This window comes from Prionailurus bengalensis, chromosome D3 (assembly GCF_016509475.1).
Source record: "Prionailurus bengalensis isolate Pbe53 chromosome D3, Fcat_Pben_1.1_paternal_pri, whole genome shotgun sequence".
Classification (NCBI taxonomy): Eukaryota; Metazoa; Chordata; class Mammalia; order Carnivora; family Felidae; genus Prionailurus; species Prionailurus bengalensis.
In genome coordinates this window covers 27976439-27996172 of record NC_057356.1, presented here as the reverse complement: position 1 = coordinate 27996172, position 19734 = coordinate 27976439, and the positions used below count along the sequence as shown (strand labels likewise).

Genomic DNA, 19734 nt, shown 5'->3' with positions numbered 1-19734 from the left:
ACCTAGAAGGCCTCAATTATCTGGCTGGGTAACTGCAGCCAAGGAAGGGCTTTGCATCCAAGATGCCTGATGCCTCACACATTCATGGGTCGTCCCAGGGGTGCACTACGAACCCAGGCCCAGGGAACCTCATGGCCCCTGCCCCAAGCCCAGCCTCCTGCGCCCTTTCTGCCACTCCCTATGCTGCCAAAGCATGAGTTCACCCTCTTCCTTCTGTTTGTGAATGAACTTTGACAACCCAGCAATCCCACCCTCACGAATTCTCCCAAGTGAATTTAAAACCTATATTCACATAAAAGCCCATACACAAATGTTTACAGAAGCCTGTTCATAACTGCCCGAGCCAAACCAGAAACAACCCTTCAACAGGAGACTGAGAAACCAGTGACGCATCCACACCACAGAATTCCACTCAGCAACAGACAGGGACAAACTGGGGCGCATGCAACCACCTGTAGGAACATCTGCTAAGTGAGGGGAGCCAGAGCTTAAAGGCCACCTTCTGTACGATTCCCCTGGTGGGGCGTTCTCTGTGTGTGTGGCGGGGGGGAGCATGATGGCATGTGGAGGACTAGGGGTACCACCTACAGGGGGTGCACAGAGGCCCTGCAGTGTGCTGACCGCCCTGTGTGGCCCTGGGGTGGCCCTACGTGATTGTGGGCATCGTCAAGCCCACAGGACGAGTCCACAAAGAGCAGACTTCGGTGTGTACACATTTAGAAAACAGCCAGGGTGTCAGGGTCCCAAGACAAACTGCAGACTATGACAAATGTATGACACAATGTGACCAAGGGGAAGGGCACCCAGGAGCCGACCTGCGGGATGTTGGAGAAGCGTGTCGACTCGATACTGAAAAGTTAAAGGAAAAACACCTTTACAAAGACACAGGACTCTAGTTGTCAGTCTGTATCCTAACCCTCAAACGGCTCAGCCTTGGCACACAGCAGGGCTGCCCACCTGTCCTTGAGGCCTTCACAGCCACTGGTGGGTGACTCCCAAGCCCACCACCTTCTACAATTACAAGGTGCTATCCCACAGGAAGAACGGACTTTCGCCTCCCCATTGCTCTGGACTTACACATTCCTGTGTTACTCAGTGGGTTGTCATCTACACTTCTCATTATTTATTTTTGTGCTAAACCATCCTAGATCGGCCAATGGGACCCCCTTCAAGCTGGCTCAGAGTCCTTCTGACACGTGTCCATCAGTAAGATATTCCAGACCTAGTATCATTTCTCCAAGGGACCCTCGTTCCTTTCAGTGCAGAGAGATATTTGCAAACCAAGATCTGGATGCTGGTGTTGTTCACTGTTGTGAGGTGCTGCCGCCACCAGGCCCTCTCAGCAGACAAAGCCAGGAAATACACACACACACAGCTCACTCACACACGCAAACACCTCCCCACACACACAGACTCACACAGGCGAACATATTTCACACACGTACCTCACACATGCAAATACCTCATATACACACTCACACATGCAAAATACCTCATACACACACTCACACATGTGAAATAGCTCATACACATACTCACACATGCAAACATACCTCACATACACACAGACTCACACACGCAAACATACCTCACACACACTCACACATGCAAACATATCTCACACAGACTCATACATGCAAACATACCTCACACACACATACACAGATTCACACATGCAAACATACCACACACATGCAAATACCTCACGTGCACACACACACATGCAAACATACCTCACACACACAGACTCACATATGCAAACATACCACATACACACACGCGCACAAACATACCTCACACACACACACACCTCACACTCAGACTCACACGCAAACATACCTCACACACACACATGCAAACATATCTCACACACACACTCACACACACAAACATACCTCACACCCACCCACAGACTCACACACAAATGTACCACACACACACAGACTTGCACACGCAAACATACCTCACAGACACACACACATACACACACACACAAACATACCACACACACACAGTCACACATGCAAGCATACCACACACACACACACATGCAAACATACCACACATACAGACTCACACGTGCAAACATACCTCACACACACAAACACGCACACTCACACATGCAAACATACACACACAAGAATTTCTGTATCTATCTTTGTGTATATATTTTCAAAATGCCACAAGTTCATGCTGATGCCCTGAGGCTTCTTCCTCCCCACCTCCTCCTTCTCAGGTTTGTGACTTCCTTCTCTGACCCATGAAAAATCTACCTCCCATTTTTCCTCAAGATATTTACTGCCACGCTCCCCCAACAAGCTTGCTTGCATGATGCAGCCAGTCTCCCAACCTCCCCAGCCACTCTGAGACCTCGCCCCCATCACCCTGGTTCTCTGGCCACTGGGCATGCCACTCCAACATCCCTGCCTGGAAGCCACTCCCCACTACCTACTTCCTCAACTGCCCATGTCACTGAACTTGGAGGGGAAATAAGGGCAGGGAGGACAAGACCACCGGGTATCCAGTTGGAAACAAAGAATGCTCATCCATACCGACAGGCAATTCCAAATGAAGTGTGGGCAAAAAGAAACAAGAGTGAAGCTCCAGCCATTAGGGAAAGATGGCAGATTTGATTCCATTTCAATGGCTAACTTCTGCTCATTAAAGACACCATTAAGTGAGTGCAAACTGTAAGCCACCATGTGGAGAAGTAACTGGTGATATAAAAATATCAACCATATCCAGAATATAAAAAGAACTCTCAGTAAGAAAAAGGTAGTCAATCCAATAAAGAAATGTGCATTTAAGGAAGACTTTGTCCCAGTGGCTAAGGAACGCAAGAGGGCTGGCTCATTAAGTGGTCAGGAAAATGCAAATGAGGCCACACCAGAAGCTCCCAGGCCCCAGGGGGCAGTGGAAGGGTGGGATCACCTACTGCACTGGGGACAGCCTGCCACCTTCTGAGCAGCCCAACATGTGCACACCCTGTGGCCCGGACGGCCCACCTCTGGGTATAGGGTCCCACCTGCAGACACGGCACACCTGGCACCAGGAGACCCAGATGGGACTCTTTCTTTTTAAGATTTTTTTTCTTCTCTTTTCTTTTCTTTTTTTTTTTTTTTTAAGTAGGCTCCATGCCCAGCATGGAGCCCAATGAGGGGCTTGTGCTCACACAACCCTGAGATCAAGACCTAAGCTGAGATCAAGAGTTGGACGCTTGGGGCGCCTGGGTGGCGCAGTCGGTTAAGCGGCCGACTTCAGCCAGGTCACGATCTCGCGGTCCGTGAGTTCGAGCCCCGCGTCGGGCTCTGGGCTGATGGCTCGGAGCCTGGAGCCTGTTTCCGATTCTGTGTCTCCCTCTCTCTCTGCCCCTCCCCCGTTCATGCTCTGTCTCTCTCTGTCTCAAAAATAAATAAACGTTGAAAAAAAAAAAATTAAAAAAAAAAGAAAAAAAAAAAAGAGTTGGACGCTTAACTGCCACCCAGGCACCCCAGATAGGAGCCTTCCTAAGTGTCATTCTCAGCCCCAAATGGACAACCGAGATCTCTACTGACAGTAGAATGGTAAACAATCCACATCCAGTGGAATACCACACAGGAAAAAACCCACACAATGCACTGTGTAGCATGATGGTGGATCTCACAATGTAAAGCTGAATAGGAGAAGTCATATACAGAGGAAGCTGTTCTGTATGGCTCCATTTTTTTAAGTAGAGAAAAAATTAGACATGACGACTCCATGCATTTTGGAAATGCACATTCAGATGATACAGTGAGAATAAGGTGGAAGGGGCTGCCTCCCGAGGCCAGGAGCAGGGCAGACATCATGCCCGGCAGTGTTCTGTTTCCTGACTGGAGTGGTTACCCAGGTGTCCACTCTGTAATAACACAACGGTCTGTAAACATGTTATGTGCACTTTTCTCTAAGTATGCACAATTCGCAATGAAAAAGGGAGGAAACAAATCCACCCAGGTGGCTGTCACTGGCACAGGTGTGCTCTCAGGCACGCAGGCGGCACCTAACTCTCAGCCTGGCTCCCAGCTTTCTGTCCTCTGGCTTCCCCTTGACATGAAAGTGTACCTTCCTTTCTCAAGGGCCACTTTAGAGAGACTTGGCTCCAAACACAGCTGGGTGCACGGCCTCTAGTGCAACGTAAATGCACCTGGGCATTCCAAGTACCTGCACAGTCTGTGCTGTGGACCTCCTGACCCATGGGCCCCCTGCCCAGAGCAGGACCATCGCCGTGCCATCCAGGTTGGAAGGGGAGGTACCATCAACATTTATTCCCCACACAGCATCAGGCCAGCTCAGGGAGCAGAACTCAGGGCCAGGAGTTCCCTGAGAACAGCCCAAGGTATCTGGGCCCTGGAGGAGCAGGAGACCTCAAAGGGTCTAAGGCCTCAGCTGAAAACTCAAGAGGAATGTTTACAAATAGGAACTTCCAATGCAAGTGGGGTATTTGGACGCAACATCTATTCTGAGGATCAGGGAAAGACCACAACTGTATGGAGGGCCTTCCCTACCAACTGGAGATGGGGGCCAGCTTGGCCAGGGAGGGGGCAAGGCGCCGCAATGGCCCTGCAAGCACATACATCCGGGGCCACTGCCCTTCTGGATACCTCCAGTCTGTCAGGCACCTGCAAGCCACCTTCAGGGTGGTGGGAACGGCATGTCTGGCACAAAAGTGCTTTGAAGATGGGCGGGGGCCTGACAGGCCTCCTCCTCTGGGGACTGGGAACCATGGTACCCAGATGTCTGGGCTCCAAATCTAGAGAAGGAACACAGACCTGCCCTGGAGGGCATTCAGGAAAGTTTCACTTAAACTTGATAGACATAAACTCATTCTCTTACCCACCTGCCCCTTCCTGCTGCCTCTTGGCCCACCTCTCACCTGGAGTCCCCAAGCTGGTACCTCCACAAAGCTGTGGTGGCAGTACCAGAACACAGCCCCTCTGGGCTCTGCTGCCCGGCCTCCATCCCTCACAGCCCCCATGACACGCACAGGCTGGGCCTGCAGTGGCTTTGGCACACGCAGTTTCTTCTACCAGGAGTGCCAGACCCCACCTCGCTCTCACCATCCCATCTCACCCTGCACTGGTCAGCCCAAATGCCATGGACCTGGGTGCTTGTGTGGCACTGTCAGTGCCCCTAGGGGTGGCCACACTCAAGGTTTGGAGCACAGCCCCAGTCAGTGGGTAGGCATTAGGTTTAGGCTTTGCACCACCCTGGTGACCAGTCCTAGCCACCTCGTGGGAAGGTGGCCACCCATCAAAGCAGCCGCTGTGACACCAGAGCCCTGGGGAAGGGAAGCTGAGGCTCCTCTAAGGAGATGCCTTGGGCTCAGCCATTGAGCCCCCAGCTCTTGCCCCTGGAGAGGCCTGCTCAGGCCAGGGAGGTGTGGGGCTGTAGACAGAGCTGCTTTCTGTGTTCATCATCTCAGTGGGCACCTGCCTGGATAGCGCAGTGGTCACAGACGCTGCAGTGATGGGCACCCAGCCCACCTACAGTCTCAGGGCAGACCAAGGGCAGAGGTCACACTGCTCTGCACTGGGAGGGGCTGCCTGGCAGCTGGGGGAAACCCCAAGAGCCTCCACTGGCAAGCTCTTGGCCCCTGGTGAAAGCCACAGCTTAACTCCTTTGGGACTGCACTCACAGCCACCAAGACCCACCTGAGGAGCTGGTGCCCTTGGGGCAATGAATGCAGCCAGGTTACACACTGGCCCCGATGGCCGTCCAGGGTAGCAACCGCCCTCCGTGTCTGCAGGCTCCAGATGTGCACCAGCCCACTCAGGGATCTGTTCTGACAAGTGCAAGCACAGACTCAGGAAGAGGCGTCAGTGGAGGACATTCCCAGCATGCTCTGTAGGGCTGGCCTGGAAACCACCCAGCTGGTGGACCAGACGTTCCGTTGTTGGGTTTTCGTTTAGGTAATGGCTGTACATGTGAACTAAGGGTAAAAGTGGCACAGTGCTCCTTTTCCAAGGATGGTAGGCAGAGAGTCCCTCAGGCAGAGTCTACTTCTCTGGAGAGGAATGGGGGAGCTCCATCGTCACTGTAAACTGGATGGTGTCTATAACAGAGAGGGCATGTTCCTACCTCCTCCGAGGGGGGCGGGCCCAAGGGACAGCTTGTCGAGTAGGCTCTGAAAGGGCAGTCTGCCCGAGTGAATGGGCAGCCTGAGCCCTTCACTAGGACCCCCAACTGAGCGCCGGGCTCGTTGTTAGCCCACCACCTTCTGAATTCACCCCGGGCTAACCCCTGGGGTTAGGTTGGGACTGCAGCTACTCACCCTGAGAGGAGGAGCGGCTGCCCCTGCCCTTCGGCTCCTCTGAAGAAATGCAGCGCATGTACTGCTGACTGGGTACCTCGGAGGACAAACCGCGGGTCTGGCGATGGGAGCGGCGAGGCTGCCATACTGGGAGGAGGTGCAGTTACCTGGGGACCAAGGGAGGGTGTAAGTGACACACCTGTCATCCTTCAGGAAGGTAGTCAGTAGGAGCCCCCCTGGATGCTGCCCACCCCCTTCAGCCTGTCTTCCATCCTGCCTATTGGCCTCTACACTCAAATGGCATCACCGTGGCCCCAACCTATACTGTCTCTGGGTGGGCACCATGGCACCCACACCCTTCTGAGGCCACTCTTACCCTCAGTGTCCTGCGTAGAGCCAGCCATGGCCTCCAGACCTCCCTGTCCACCCACCGGCTGTAACCTCTGGCTCCCTGGACCCCACTGGCTGCAGCAGCACTGCTCTAGCCAGGAAAGACTCCTCCTCACTTGGGCTCTCCACACACCCAGTCTCATCTCTGGACCTAGCTGAATCCTACAAATTCAGTCTCCCTCCTCCCTCACGAGGCCCATCTCCTCTCCTCCCTGCAACGGGGCAAAGACATGCCGGGACATGCTGCCCACCTAGGCCCCGCAGCAAGCTTGTGAGAACAGGGGCCACGCTGGTCTGCTCCCCCCAGACCACAGGCCTGGCCAAGCACATAGCAGCTGCTCAGCAAGTGTATACTGAAGGGATGAACCAATGGACAGACAAGAGGTGTGTGGGGTCCCTGGGCAAGCAGGACCCAAAGATGGAGAGGGCCCTCTCCCTCACGTGTGCTAAAATATACCACCTGCTGCGTCCTGAAGGCCTGCACAACCACCCTTCGAGAAGGCAGCACCCCATTTACTGTTGGTGAAACTAGGGCAGAGACTGATCTGGTGAGCTGCCCCAGGCCACTCAGACCCAGGTCTGAAGTTGCATGCTGCCACAAAGGGGCAGAGTGTTTTGGGCACTGGTGTGTGGGCAAGGGGCAAGAGACTGAGTCACCTCGCCACTCCCCTGGAGGACTGATATCACAGATGAGTGACCCTTCCTCAAATCACTGGTCCTATGTTTAAAGCCTGCTGGGGCCCACCCACCTGAAAGAAGAAGCCTCCCTGTGTCCCCGCCTGAGCCTGCCCCAGTGATGGTACAGGGGTGGTTGCTGGACCAGAAGTGACCTGCCCCAATGACCAAGGGGCAGGTCCCAGGCCAGGCTGAAGGTTGAAAGGGAAAGGCCAGGAGAAGACCGCTGGGGAACTGTAGTAACTTCATCAGGAGGGCCTCTCCTGCTGGGCTCTGAGACACTTCCCAACCTGCCCATCAGGGAAGAGGCCACCCGATCACTGCAGCAGCCACAGCCACAGCCACAGCCACCAGAGGAATTGGGGCAGGGAAAAGGACAAGAGCAGAGAAGACAGCATTCCTCCAGGAGGGGGCTCTGGCCTATGCCAGAGATTAGAGAGGGTTCTAGGCCAAGGACGGAGGAGGCCCATGCAGGAGAGGGCTGCAGGCTGAGGACAGGCAAATGCGCAGGCGCAGAGGCAAGAGAGGCATGGGTTTCTCCAGCAGATCAGTCCAGGTACTGCTTCATCCACACCCTTAACAGCGAAGCCCTGTGTACCTCCCCTCCTTGAAACCATCCCAGACCCTTTCGTTCTCTCTCTCCCGTCAGAATAGAGCCAGGAGTAGCTTGATTAAGCAAAAGGTTCAAAACACCTAAGAAATGCCACCGTCAAGGCAGCTGGGGACTTGCAAACCAGGGGGCTCCAAGTCACCAAGGCAGCACAAGGCGGTCAGTGACCCGAGACTCTGGAGACCACAGGAACCTGGGAAACGCTGCACAGACCCGGCAGGAGGCCATTGCCAGCACCAGGCTGGCTGAGGCCTGGCCCATGTGAGGGCTGGAAGTAGGGCTGGGGGCTGAGATCCTAATGACCCAGAGCAGAAACTACAGGGCCAGGGCCAAGAAGGGGCAGATGCTTACCCTTAATGGTGAGAGACCCCAGGAAGCCACTCTACAGCTCCATCCTGCCTTCATCGAGGGGTTTCAAAGAGAAGGAAGGGGTCCCTCGGAATGTGCCTTACAAATAGCCAAATCCTCCTTTCTTTCTTTCTTTCTTTCTTTCTTTCTTTCTTTCTTTCTTTCTTTCTTAGGGTTTTCACTCTAAAAGCCCCTCTCACCTTTGGCTGAAAACCAAATGACTCTTCTCAAACATAAGGACAGCCTCCTGTGGGCAGAAGAACCTGACCCCACACTGCTCCACAACCCATGGCCCCTGCTCTGCTGTGGGACAGGTAAGCTGCCTGGAGATGCTTCTGGGCTGGGGCTACAAACCCTGCTAGGCTACCCTCAAGCAGGTGGGCTTGGGACAAGTTCCGAGGAGCAGCTATTGGATCCTCAGAAGCTACTGACTGTCTGTGCTATGCCTGCTCTGCAAGAATAGCTGATCGGCTCCAGGATCTTAGATTCGGAAAAACCCAAGAATGGAGAACCCCGCTAATGCACATCAACCCACCAGAAAAGCCCTGGTCCCTAGGGGCTAGGGAGTGGGGAGCATTCCACCCCACAGTCCAGGCCTTGGAGTCCTACAGGCCACTTCTGTGCAGGTTCCCACGGTACAGTCCCAACTTGCACACACACCATGTTCAAGCGCGTGCTTGCGTACATGCACAGGAGGCACACACATTCACATCCACTCACATATACATACACACGCATGCACATGCATGCACATACTCACACACACATTCATAGACAGCACGGGGGCCTTGGGCAGTGCCAGCCGAAGCCCAGCCCACACTTGCCACCTGCCTGCGGCCTGATGGGAGTTTCCAGAACCTCACCAGCACAAGGCTCAGTCTGAGGTGATGAAATCAAGTTCTCCTCTATTGTTTCCCCAGAACTGCAGGGAACAAACCGGTCACGTTGTTACAACAACCAAAATGTTCAGGCCAAAATGATGCATCGGCAATTAAGGGCTCCATCATTTCAAGCAATTAAAATAAATGCTTTATTTGAAAACTAATTAATTCTAGCTACATATTTTTCCCATGACAATATCCTATGATTACTTGATTTATGACATCTAATTATTCTTTATTAATCTAATTGAGAATAATCGCGTTATCCTATCTTCCCTGGCACTGGGCCGCCCGGAGCGGAGGCCACAGCCCCTTGTGCAACACCAGTGCGTGATACCAGCCGCCCGCCGCTGCTTCGTTTCCCTGTTCTGTCACTTGTCTTTTCCTCCCAGAGGGCAAAGGAACATGAAACTTAATCCACTGAGCACAACTTCGGATTCTGCCTGCTCCTCGAGATGTCAAAGAGAGACACATTCTTTTCAAAATTAAAAAGAAAGACAATCTGACACAATTTGCGCAACTCTGACAGCCTTTCCAACTGATGTTATGAACCCCCCACTCCCCCACCCCCCTGAAAGCCCCTCAGGCCCTTGGCCCATGGATGGAGGATGACAGCGCCCCCCTACATCCCATCTTAGAAGCAGCAGTCTGGCAGGGCTTACATAGGGTCATCCACACAGAGAGGGGCCCCAGACCCTCCCTCCTGGTGTGGACAGCAGCAGGGGCAGGGGCGGGAGCAGGGTCCCATGTGGAAAGGCATCAGGGCTACACTTGGAACTTACTGTCCCACAAAGCCATGTGTACCGTGGGCAGGTGCAGCAGCCACAGGGACCCAAGGACGCCCTTCCTGGGGGTGTGTGTGCAAGAGAACACACACAACCAACCAGTGACTGGCAAACACAGAAGAGGCAGGGCCAGGGGAGAAGCTGGTACCCAAAGACCACGGGTCCCTACCTCTGTGTGCCCCACAGCCTAACCTGCAAACAGGTCCCACTCAGTCACAGAATCCTTTCCTTTTACTGCCCCAGAGTCACTGGTCCCAGAAGAAGCTTAGAATCAAAAACAGCATGAAGTGAGCCCAAGCAGGGGAGCCACCACCCAGAGATAGATACCCATGCACTGCTCTTGCCTGTCCCCGCCAACCGGGTCCTGCCTGCTTGGGAGTATAAGGACAGGCTACACAGGATGTTGGGGGTGCCTCAAAGAGGACCCCAAGTCCTCCCACACGTGTGCCTAGAACAGCTCCAGCAGCCCCAAGAGGCACTAAGAATTCCATAACAAGCACAGACTAGGGAAGCACTACTACCTGGCAGGATAGATGCCCACAAAATGACTAAAAATGCTAATAAAATAAAAAACCAAAATCTTCAGTACATCACTAAGCTGGTAAAAACAAACAACAACAACAACAGAAAAAGTTTAGAACCTTCACAGGCCCAACACTTCAGTGGAATTAAACCTAGTGAGGTATGCGGAGCCCCCAGTTGGTGCCTGCCCTGAAGGCATTTGCTACATTAGTGACCCAGAATTCTGGTTCTCAAGCAAGGCCTCTGAATTGATGAAAGACAATGCCAGGGCTCTCCCAAAGTGGGCAATCTCATAGGAGTATCTCCATAAAGATGAGACCCCCACAAGGCTAAATTCTCAGTGTTAGACTGAACCAGAAGTAAACTTACAACCAGAGTTGCCAGAATAATGCCAGCTCCCAGGGTTTAGTCCTAATTTACACCACCTTGGGAGGTCCTCAAAACTTCAGTCTGTAAATGTCTCTCAGAAGGAGCCCACCTTCAACACCGGCCTGAATGAATTCATAGATAAAGCCCTATGAAATGCAAGTAATCAAAACTCATAGAAACAAAAAAGGAAAAATTGCACCATGAGTGAGAGCCATGAGAAACAACAAGAGGCAGAACTAGACCTCTAGTGCACAAAGCATTCAGGCATATAAAACAGGGATATTTAATGCTCTTAAAGAAATAAAAAGAGGGAGCTAAAACTCCAAGTTGAGAGCATAAAATCACCACTCAGATTTGAAAAAAGATCCAGGCAGGTGAAAGGTTGTTGGGAAACAGGAGATCTACATTGTGCCAAGGTATTACACTACAGATTATTTACTGATCACAGAAGGAGAATGTTCCTTAACAATGGAGACATCTGGCTGTCACCACCTTCACCATGAGATCGAAGCTGGCACCGCCAATTGTAAACAAACCAGCATCACTTATCTCCTGAGGTGATGCCAGAAGACACGGCACCATCCCTGTACATCTGTGCCAACAACCTGCAGAAAACAATCAGATACATCTAGATTATGGGATACTGGGCAAGATAACTAGCTCAGACTTATCATAAAGGTCAAGATCAAGAGAAAAAACAAGAGCAAAAAGCAGGGTGAGTGTTCTAAATTGAGAGACTAGAGGCATCGTGACCAAATCTAACAGGTGAACCTTGATTAGACTCTAGATCAAAAAAGGTGGGGGCTATCAAGGACATTTTGGTGACAAATGGGAAAATGCGAATATGGACTACAGATAATATGGAATTATTGTTAATTTTCTTGGGCAGCAGGACAGTGGTATTTTATGGAGAAGAATGTCCTTATTCTCAGGCAATGGTGTTGCAAGGGTGAAACATCATGATGTCTGCACATTGTTTTCAAATGTGGCAACATGTTAACAAGTGGTAAACACAAGTGAAGAGTATGCAAGTATTTACTCTGCTACACTTGCAGCTCTTCTGTAGGTTTACAATTATAAAAGCATTCTAGATGAGGGGAAGGAAGATAAATCTGCCCTGGACTCATAACCAGAATAAGGAACACACAGATCAAGAAGAAAGCAAACAGCAAAAAGGAAAATAAGCGAAAGAATTTGAATAGATATTTCATAAGAAACATAAATGGCTAATAAACATATGAAAGAGATGTTTAACCTAATCTTGGAAACGCTTGTCAAAACCAGTGTGATAGAATTACACTCCTAGCAGATTAGCAAAAAATTAAACAATCTGTCAAATGTTGACTATAATGTGGGACAACTAGAAACCTTTACCATGCTACCGGCAGCATAAATTGAAAGAATCACTTTGGAAAACAATCTGGGATTAGTTTGCACACGTTATGATGCAACAGTCCCCTTTCTTAGATAAGCACACTAAAGAAATTCTCACATGTGTACAAGGAGAGATTTGTAGAAGAATGTTCATAGCAATATTATGCATGCTAATAAAAACTAGAAACAACTCAAATGGTCCTCAACTGCAGAACAGGATAGAATTGATATATTCATACAATAGACTATTCCACAAAATTGAAACTGTATAAACTCCAGTCTCACATGGATGAAACTCAAAATCCTAATTCTCATCAAGAGACATTAAGGGTGTAAAAAATGAGGCTACAGACAGGGAGAAAATATTCATGACACATATATCTGATGAAAAACCATACTCAGATTATAAAGTTAATAAGCAAAAGTTAAAGTGATTCTAAAAGGCTAAAATTAGAGATGGACAAAGGTATTTCAGGCAAAAGAAACTAAAAAAAGCAGGAGTTGAAATACAGATGTCAACAAAGTTGAATTTTAGCTGAAAAGCATTAGAATTGACAAACCCAGATACTTTCCAATACTGAAAGCTGCAATTCACAATGAATATATGATAGCTGTGAATATCTATGTGCTAAACAACAGAAACACTACTTTTATAAAACAGAAACTACAGGAAATGTAAAGAGTCACAGAAAAAACTCATCAATAATTGGAAAACATGATATACTACTACTCTCAGTACAAGTCATTATACTAAGTAAGGAGATAGAAGACTCCATGAGGTAAATATTATGGATCCACATGGAACTTTACACTCTGCTAACAGAGACTACATCTTCTTCTTAAGTGCACATGAACATGTGTAAAAATTGTATATTGGGTCACAAAGAAAATACCAGTAATTTCCATTAAAAAGAAATATTATAAACATATACTATAACCACAGCACAAACTAGAAATTAACAAAATAAAAACTAAAGTGTCCTTCCAACTAAAAATTTAAAACCATTTATTAAACGTGGGGCGCCTGGGTGGCTCAGTCGGTTGAGCATCTGACTTTGGCTCAGGTCATGATCTCGCAGTTCGTGAGTTCGAGCCTCGTGTCGGGCTCTGTGCTGACAGCTCAGAGCCTGGAGCCTGCTTCTGATTCTGTGTCCCCCTCTCTCTCCACCCCTCCCCTGCTTGTGCTCTGTCTCTCTCTGTCTTTCAAAAATGAATAAACAAAAATTTTTTTAAACATTTATTAAACAATAGATTTTAGGTAAAAGGGAAGTACTTAATCCACAAATTTTAAAAATGACAATGAAAAACACTGTAAACCAGAATTCATGAGATATATTTAAAGCTTTGACCAGAGGGAAAGTAGAGACCAGTATAACTTAGGAATATCATGCAAAAATAGTAAAATATTAGCAAACAAAATATAACATCAAATTAAAGAAATAATACATGATGACCAAATGGAATTTATTCTTGAAATGCAAGGTTAGCTCAATTAGAAAATCCATTAATGTCATACAACATATTAATAAATCAGTGAGAAAAATCATATAATTATCTCCATAGATGCGAAAAAAAAGCCTTTGACAGTATTCAATACCCATTTTTAAAAAATTTTTTTTAACATTTATTTTTATTTTTGAGACAGAGAGAGACAGAGCATGAACGGGGGAGGGTCAGAGAGAGGGAGACACAGAATCTGAAACAGGCTCCAGGCTCTGAGCTGTCAGCACAGAGCCCGACGCGGGGCTCGAACTCACGGACCATGAGATCACGACCTGAGCCGAAGTCGGCGGCCCAACCAACTGAGCCACCCAGGCACCCCTCAATACCCATTTTTTACTAAAACACCTAACCAAATAGAAACTGACTAAAAATGACTAAAATACACACACACACACACACACACACACACACACACACACACAAAATCCCCTCCTTAGTTCTATAGACATTACTTTATGAAGGAATACTGGAGGTATTTCCTCTAAGATCAGAATACCCAACATCTATACTACTATTCAACACTGCACTGGAGGTTTAAACCAATGCAATTAAATAAGAAAAATCAATTAAAGGCATATGACTTAGAAAAGAAAACATTAAATTATTTTCCAGATAACATGATGATATACATGAGAACCTCAGATAATCAAACATAAAATAGAGTCAAACATTAAAAAAAAAAAAAACTTTAGTATGGTAGCAGGAAAAAAACTCACAAAGAGAACTCAATAGCTTCCTTATGCCCAAACAGTAACCTGTTAAAGAAAAGTCCATTTATAATACCAACTTAGAAGATAAAATACCTAATAAAATTTGTTCCATGTCAAAAGAGATAAGATTCTAATATTTCTAAAATATACAGAAATCTTTGGGGCACCTGAGGGCTCAGTTGGGTAAGTGTCGAACTCTTGATTTCAGCTCAGGTGATGATTTCAAGGTCATGAGATCAAGCCGAGTCGGGCTCCATGCTAGGTGTAGAGCCTGCTTCAGATTCTCTCTCCCTATGACCCTCCCTTGCTCTCTCAAAAAATAAAATAAGATAAAATACATAGAAATCTTCAAAATTAAGTAAAGTCCAAAGACCAAATAGGCAAAAGACATGAATTCACATACACAATAAATGAAAATGGGCCTTAAACATATAAAAAGATGCTTAACATCACTCATGTAGAAATGTAAATTGAAACTACTTTGACAGATTCTGGCCAGGATGCATAAGCTCACTATAGCCTTTCTCTCTCTGGCTGACGGCAACTATAAAAACTCCGGACAAAATATGAGGAGCAATTACCTAAAAATTTTGAAAAGCGAACAATAGCAGACAGACTTTGGAGGCAAAACTTTGGAGAAGTGACCTGTATGGGGATGAGTTTTCTGTTTTTATTATTATGTCTTGAGGCACTGCCTTGAGGATAGGCCCAGCTTGCATAGCTGCCATGCAGCAGTGGCTAAAACTTAGACTAACAACTTTAGAAAGAGTTTAAAGAATGTGAGAGGAAATCCCTGATGGTTTTTCTCTCTCAGCACTGCCCCAAGAATGGGCCCCAGACATAGAACTGTGTGGGAGAAATGACTCTGAGAGAAACTTCTGTCTTTTTGGCCAGAGAGAGAATCCTGCAGGATAGAGTGTGAGTGGGGGGCAGGGGAGGGAGGGAGAATTGCAGAGAGGAAAGAGCTAAAGAAAAAGGTCTCTCAATTCTGTGAATGAACCCACAAAAGTCCCAGGCTCACTGCTGAGATTCATAAGCCTGGGACGGACCCAAAGGAACATCTCAAAAGGTTTGAAAATTGAAAAGAGATTAAAACCATAGCCCACAAAGGGCAACACAGAATTGTGTGGCAATTCTAACTGGATTGACTGCCTGCTAATATAAAACTCAACATTCTCCAGAGGGCCCAAAGTAATACTCAACCAGGACATGTCTAGGATACAATACAAAATTATTCAACATACCAGGAACTAGGAAATGAGACCAGTTCTCATGGGAAAAGACAACTTATAGATGCCTACCTTGAGACGATTCAGATGTTGGGGGAGTATCATTAAGGATTCTAAAGCAACTTTTAGGATCATGCTCCATACAGCAAAGGTAAACACACTTGAAATGAACAGAAGTAAAGTTCTCAACAGAGAAATAGAATTTTTTTAGGGCCAATTTTTTTAGGGCACCTGGGTGGCTCAGTCAGTTAAGTGTCCAGCTCTTGATTTCAGCTCAGGTCATGATCTCACGGTGTGTGGGACTGATCCCTGTGCTGGGCTCCACACTGACAGAGCAGAGCCTGCTTGGGATTCTCTCTCTCCTCTCTCTCTGCCCCTCCCCTGGCTTGCATGCACGCTCTCTCCCTCTCTTAAATTAATAAATAAACATTTTTAAAAAGGTAGTTTTTTTTAAAGGAAATGTCAAAACCAAATAATACAATAATCTGAAACAAAAAAATTCAATATGGAATGGGAGATGACAAAGGAAAGAGCCAATGAACATGAAGATTGATTAATAGAAATTATCCAATAAGAAGACAGAAAAGAAAACGATTGAAATAAACGATTAGAGCCTCAGTGACTTGTGAAATAACTGTAAAAGGTCTGACATTTGTGTCACTGAAGTCTGAGAAGAAGAGAAAGAAATGGAGCAGGAAAATTACTTGAATAAATCACTGCCTGAAATTTTACAAATTTGAGAAAAGACAAAAATTTATAGATCTAAGGACTCAATGAACCATAAGCAGGATAAAAACTACATTCAAACACATCATAATTAAACTGTTGAAAATAATAAAGAAAAATAACTCAACATTGATGACACATACATAGGGAAATAATAATCTGAATTAGTGTGGATTTCTCATCAGTAACCACAGAAGCCAGGAGACTGTGGGGTGTCTTTAAAGTATTAAAAGGAAAAAAAAAAACCCTCTATATCCAGTAAATTCTCTTTTGGGAATGAAGGCAAAAATATTCTCAGATGAAGGAAAACAAAGAGAATTTCTCACCAGCAGATATAGCCTAAAAGAAATACTAAATGAGGTTCTACAGCTCAAAAATAATGAGAACCAGAAAGAAATATGGGCCTTCAAGAAGGCAGAAGAAGACAAACAGTAAATATCTGGGTAAATATAAAAGCAAAATTTCAGCCCTTAAGTGAACATGTATATTACTAAAATAACACTGTCTGGTGGGGTTTTCAGTATGACAGCTATCACATGAAGGCAGGAGAGTAAGAGGACCTATATGATTGTAAGGCTTTGATATTTTACTTGAAATGAAAAAGAAAATTAGGGGCGCCTGGGTGGCACAGTCGGTTAAGCGTCCGGCTTCTGCCAGGTCACGATCTCGCGGTCTGGGAGTTCGAGCCCCGCGTCGGGCTCTGGGCTGATGATGGCTCAGAGCCTGGAGCCTGTTTCTGATTCTGTGTCTCGCTCTCTCTCTGCCCCTCCCCCGTTCATGCTCTGTCTCTCTCTGTCCCAAAAATAAAAATAAAAACGTTGAAAAAAAAAAATTTAAAAAAAAAAAAAATTAACTCTAAGAAGACTGTGAAAGGTTGAGAATGTACGCTGCAATCTCCAGAGCAACCATTAAAAACATAGTATATAATACAAAAAGATACAGCCAAAAGCCAATAGAAAAATTTAAACAAGAGTATTTGAAAATATTTAAATAATTCATAAGGAAACAGGAAACAGGGAGAGGGGAACCAAAAAACTAGAGGAAAAAGAGAAAATAACAAAACGGTAGACCAAAATAGAATCATATCAATGATTATAATAAATATAAATGCTCTCAACGTGTTAATTATAAGATCCAACAATGATAAGCTATTTAAAAAAAGATCCAACTATAAGTTATCTGGCAGAAACCCACCTTAAATATAAAAACACAGATTAAAAGTAAAAAGATGAAAGAGAATTACTATATGTACAATAAGAGAAAGTTGGTTGGAGAAAATATATTAATATCATGGAAAGTAGACCTCAGAGGAAGGAATATTATCAGGGATAAGGATACATAAAAATAAAAAGTATCAATTCATCAAGAAGATATTAAGAGTGCTAAATATGTACTCAGTTAATGACAGAATTTCAAAATGCATGAAGGAAAAACTGATGCAACTGAAAGCAGAAATAAACAAATATGTAATTATAGCTGGAGACTTAAACACGTCCTTAGTAATTAGCTGAATAAGTGGCCAAAAAGTCATACAGAACCCTGACTAATACTATCTACCTACGTGACCTAGTTGACATTAAGAGAACACTCTATCTAACAGAAAAACACATTCTTCACAAATGCACATGCAATATTCATCAAGATAGACCATATTCCAGATCATAAAACAAAACCTTAAAAAATGAAGAAGAAACAAAAGCATACAAAATATATTCTCTAACGTTATGGAATTAAGCTGGAAATCAATAGTGGAAAGGTAAATGGAAAATCTCCACATATTTGGAAAATGAATAATACACTTTTAAATAACCGATTGGTCCAAGAAGTAGTCAAGAGAAATTAGAAAGTATTTTACATGCAATAAAAATGAAAACCAAAATAATCAAAATTTGTAGGATGCAGCTAAAGTGAGGCATGGAGGAAAATTTATAGCATTAAATGTCTACATATGGGGTGCCTGGCTGGCTCAGTTGGTAGAGCATGAGACTTTTGACCTCAGGGTCATGAGTTCAAGCCCCATGCTGGGTGTAGAGATCACTTTATAAAAACGTCCACATTAGAAAGAAAGAAAGGTCTCAAATCAATGACCCAGTGTGCACCTTAAGAAACTAGAGAAAGAGGCTCAAAATAAGCCCCAAAGCAAACCAAAGGAAGAAAATAATAAGGATAGAGCAGAAACGAATACAACAGAGAATAGTAAAGCAACAGAGAAAAATCAACAAAATCAGAGATTGGCTTTTTATTTTATTTATTTAATTTTTAGAGAGACAGAGAGAGCACATGAGTGGGGGAGAGGGGCTCATTCCCTCTGGAGAGAGAGAGAATCTTAAGTAGGCTCCAATGCTCAGTATGAAGTCCAACTCAGGGCTCAATCCCACAACCCTGGGATCATGACTTGAGCTGAAATCAAGGGTCAGATGCTCAACCGACTGAGCCACCCAGGTGCCCTGAGATTGGTTCTTTAAAAAAGATTCATAAAATTGATAAATCTCTATCTAGACTGACAACCACAAAAAAGGGGGAAAGAAACAAACTATCCTCATGAAAGAAGGATTATCACTCAAGACACCGACACACCACCAACATTAAAAGGGCAGTAAGGAAATGCTATTAACAACTCAATGCACAAAAACTCAACAACTTAGATGAAATGGAACTTAGGGCCACAAACTACTAAAATGGCTACAATAAAGAAGAAAATCTGACAAAACCAAGTGCTGACAGGAATGTGGAATAGAATTCTCATATATTGTTTGTAAGGATGTAAAGTGGTACCAGCATTCTGGAAAACAGTTAGGTAGTTTCTTACAAAATAAAATATACGTGTATCATATTCCTGGCAATCCTACCCCTAGGTGTTTACTCTACAGAAATGAAAACTTATGTGCAAAGAAAAGCCTGCACATGAGTGTTTATAGCAGCTCTGTTCATACTGCCCCAGAGGTCCAACCATGGGTGAACAAAATACTCTTGAGCAATAATAAGGAACAAACTATTGAAAAACACAACTAAACAGATGGCTCTCCAGAGAATTATGGTGAGTGAAAGGTTACATATGGCATAAGCCTAGTTATATGGCATTCCAGAAAAGGCCCAACAAGGTAGAGAGCACAGATGGGCAGTGGCTGGGGGCCAGGGGTGGGGAGACAGGCTGACTACTGAGGGGGAGCAGGAGGAAAGTTCTGAGGTAATGGATCAGTTTCCATGTCAGGATTGTGGACGTGCTGGTGTGCGCAGGTGTTACGACTCACTGTAAGTACATTTCATAATAATGATCATATTAATAACAGATACTTAGGAGTTCAATCTGATATAATAAAAGGACTGAAGAAATAGACAAACAG

At 46.0% G+C, this 19734-nt stretch overlaps 1 protein-coding gene and 1 non-coding gene across 2 annotated transcripts in view; one reads left to right on the top strand and one right to left on the bottom strand.

The window, feature by feature from the left end:
• Positions 1-19734, bottom strand: part of GNB1L (G protein subunit beta 1 like) — a 60941-nt gene that overhangs the window by 27396 nt on the left and 13811 nt on the right. The window contains exons 2-3 of the mRNA XM_043559387.1: positions 6290-6435; positions 5670-5795 (exon numbers count right to left, since the gene is read on the bottom strand). Coding sequence (XP_043415322.1) covers positions 5670-5795; positions 6290-6414 — 251 coding nt within the window. The 5' untranslated portion in view covers positions 6415-6435. The remainder of the gene's footprint in view (positions 1-5669; positions 5796-6289; positions 6436-19734) is intronic.
• TRNAK-UUU lies at positions 18346-18418 on the top strand. Its single transcript has one exon. It is a non-coding gene; the product is annotated as a tRNA-Lys (tRNA).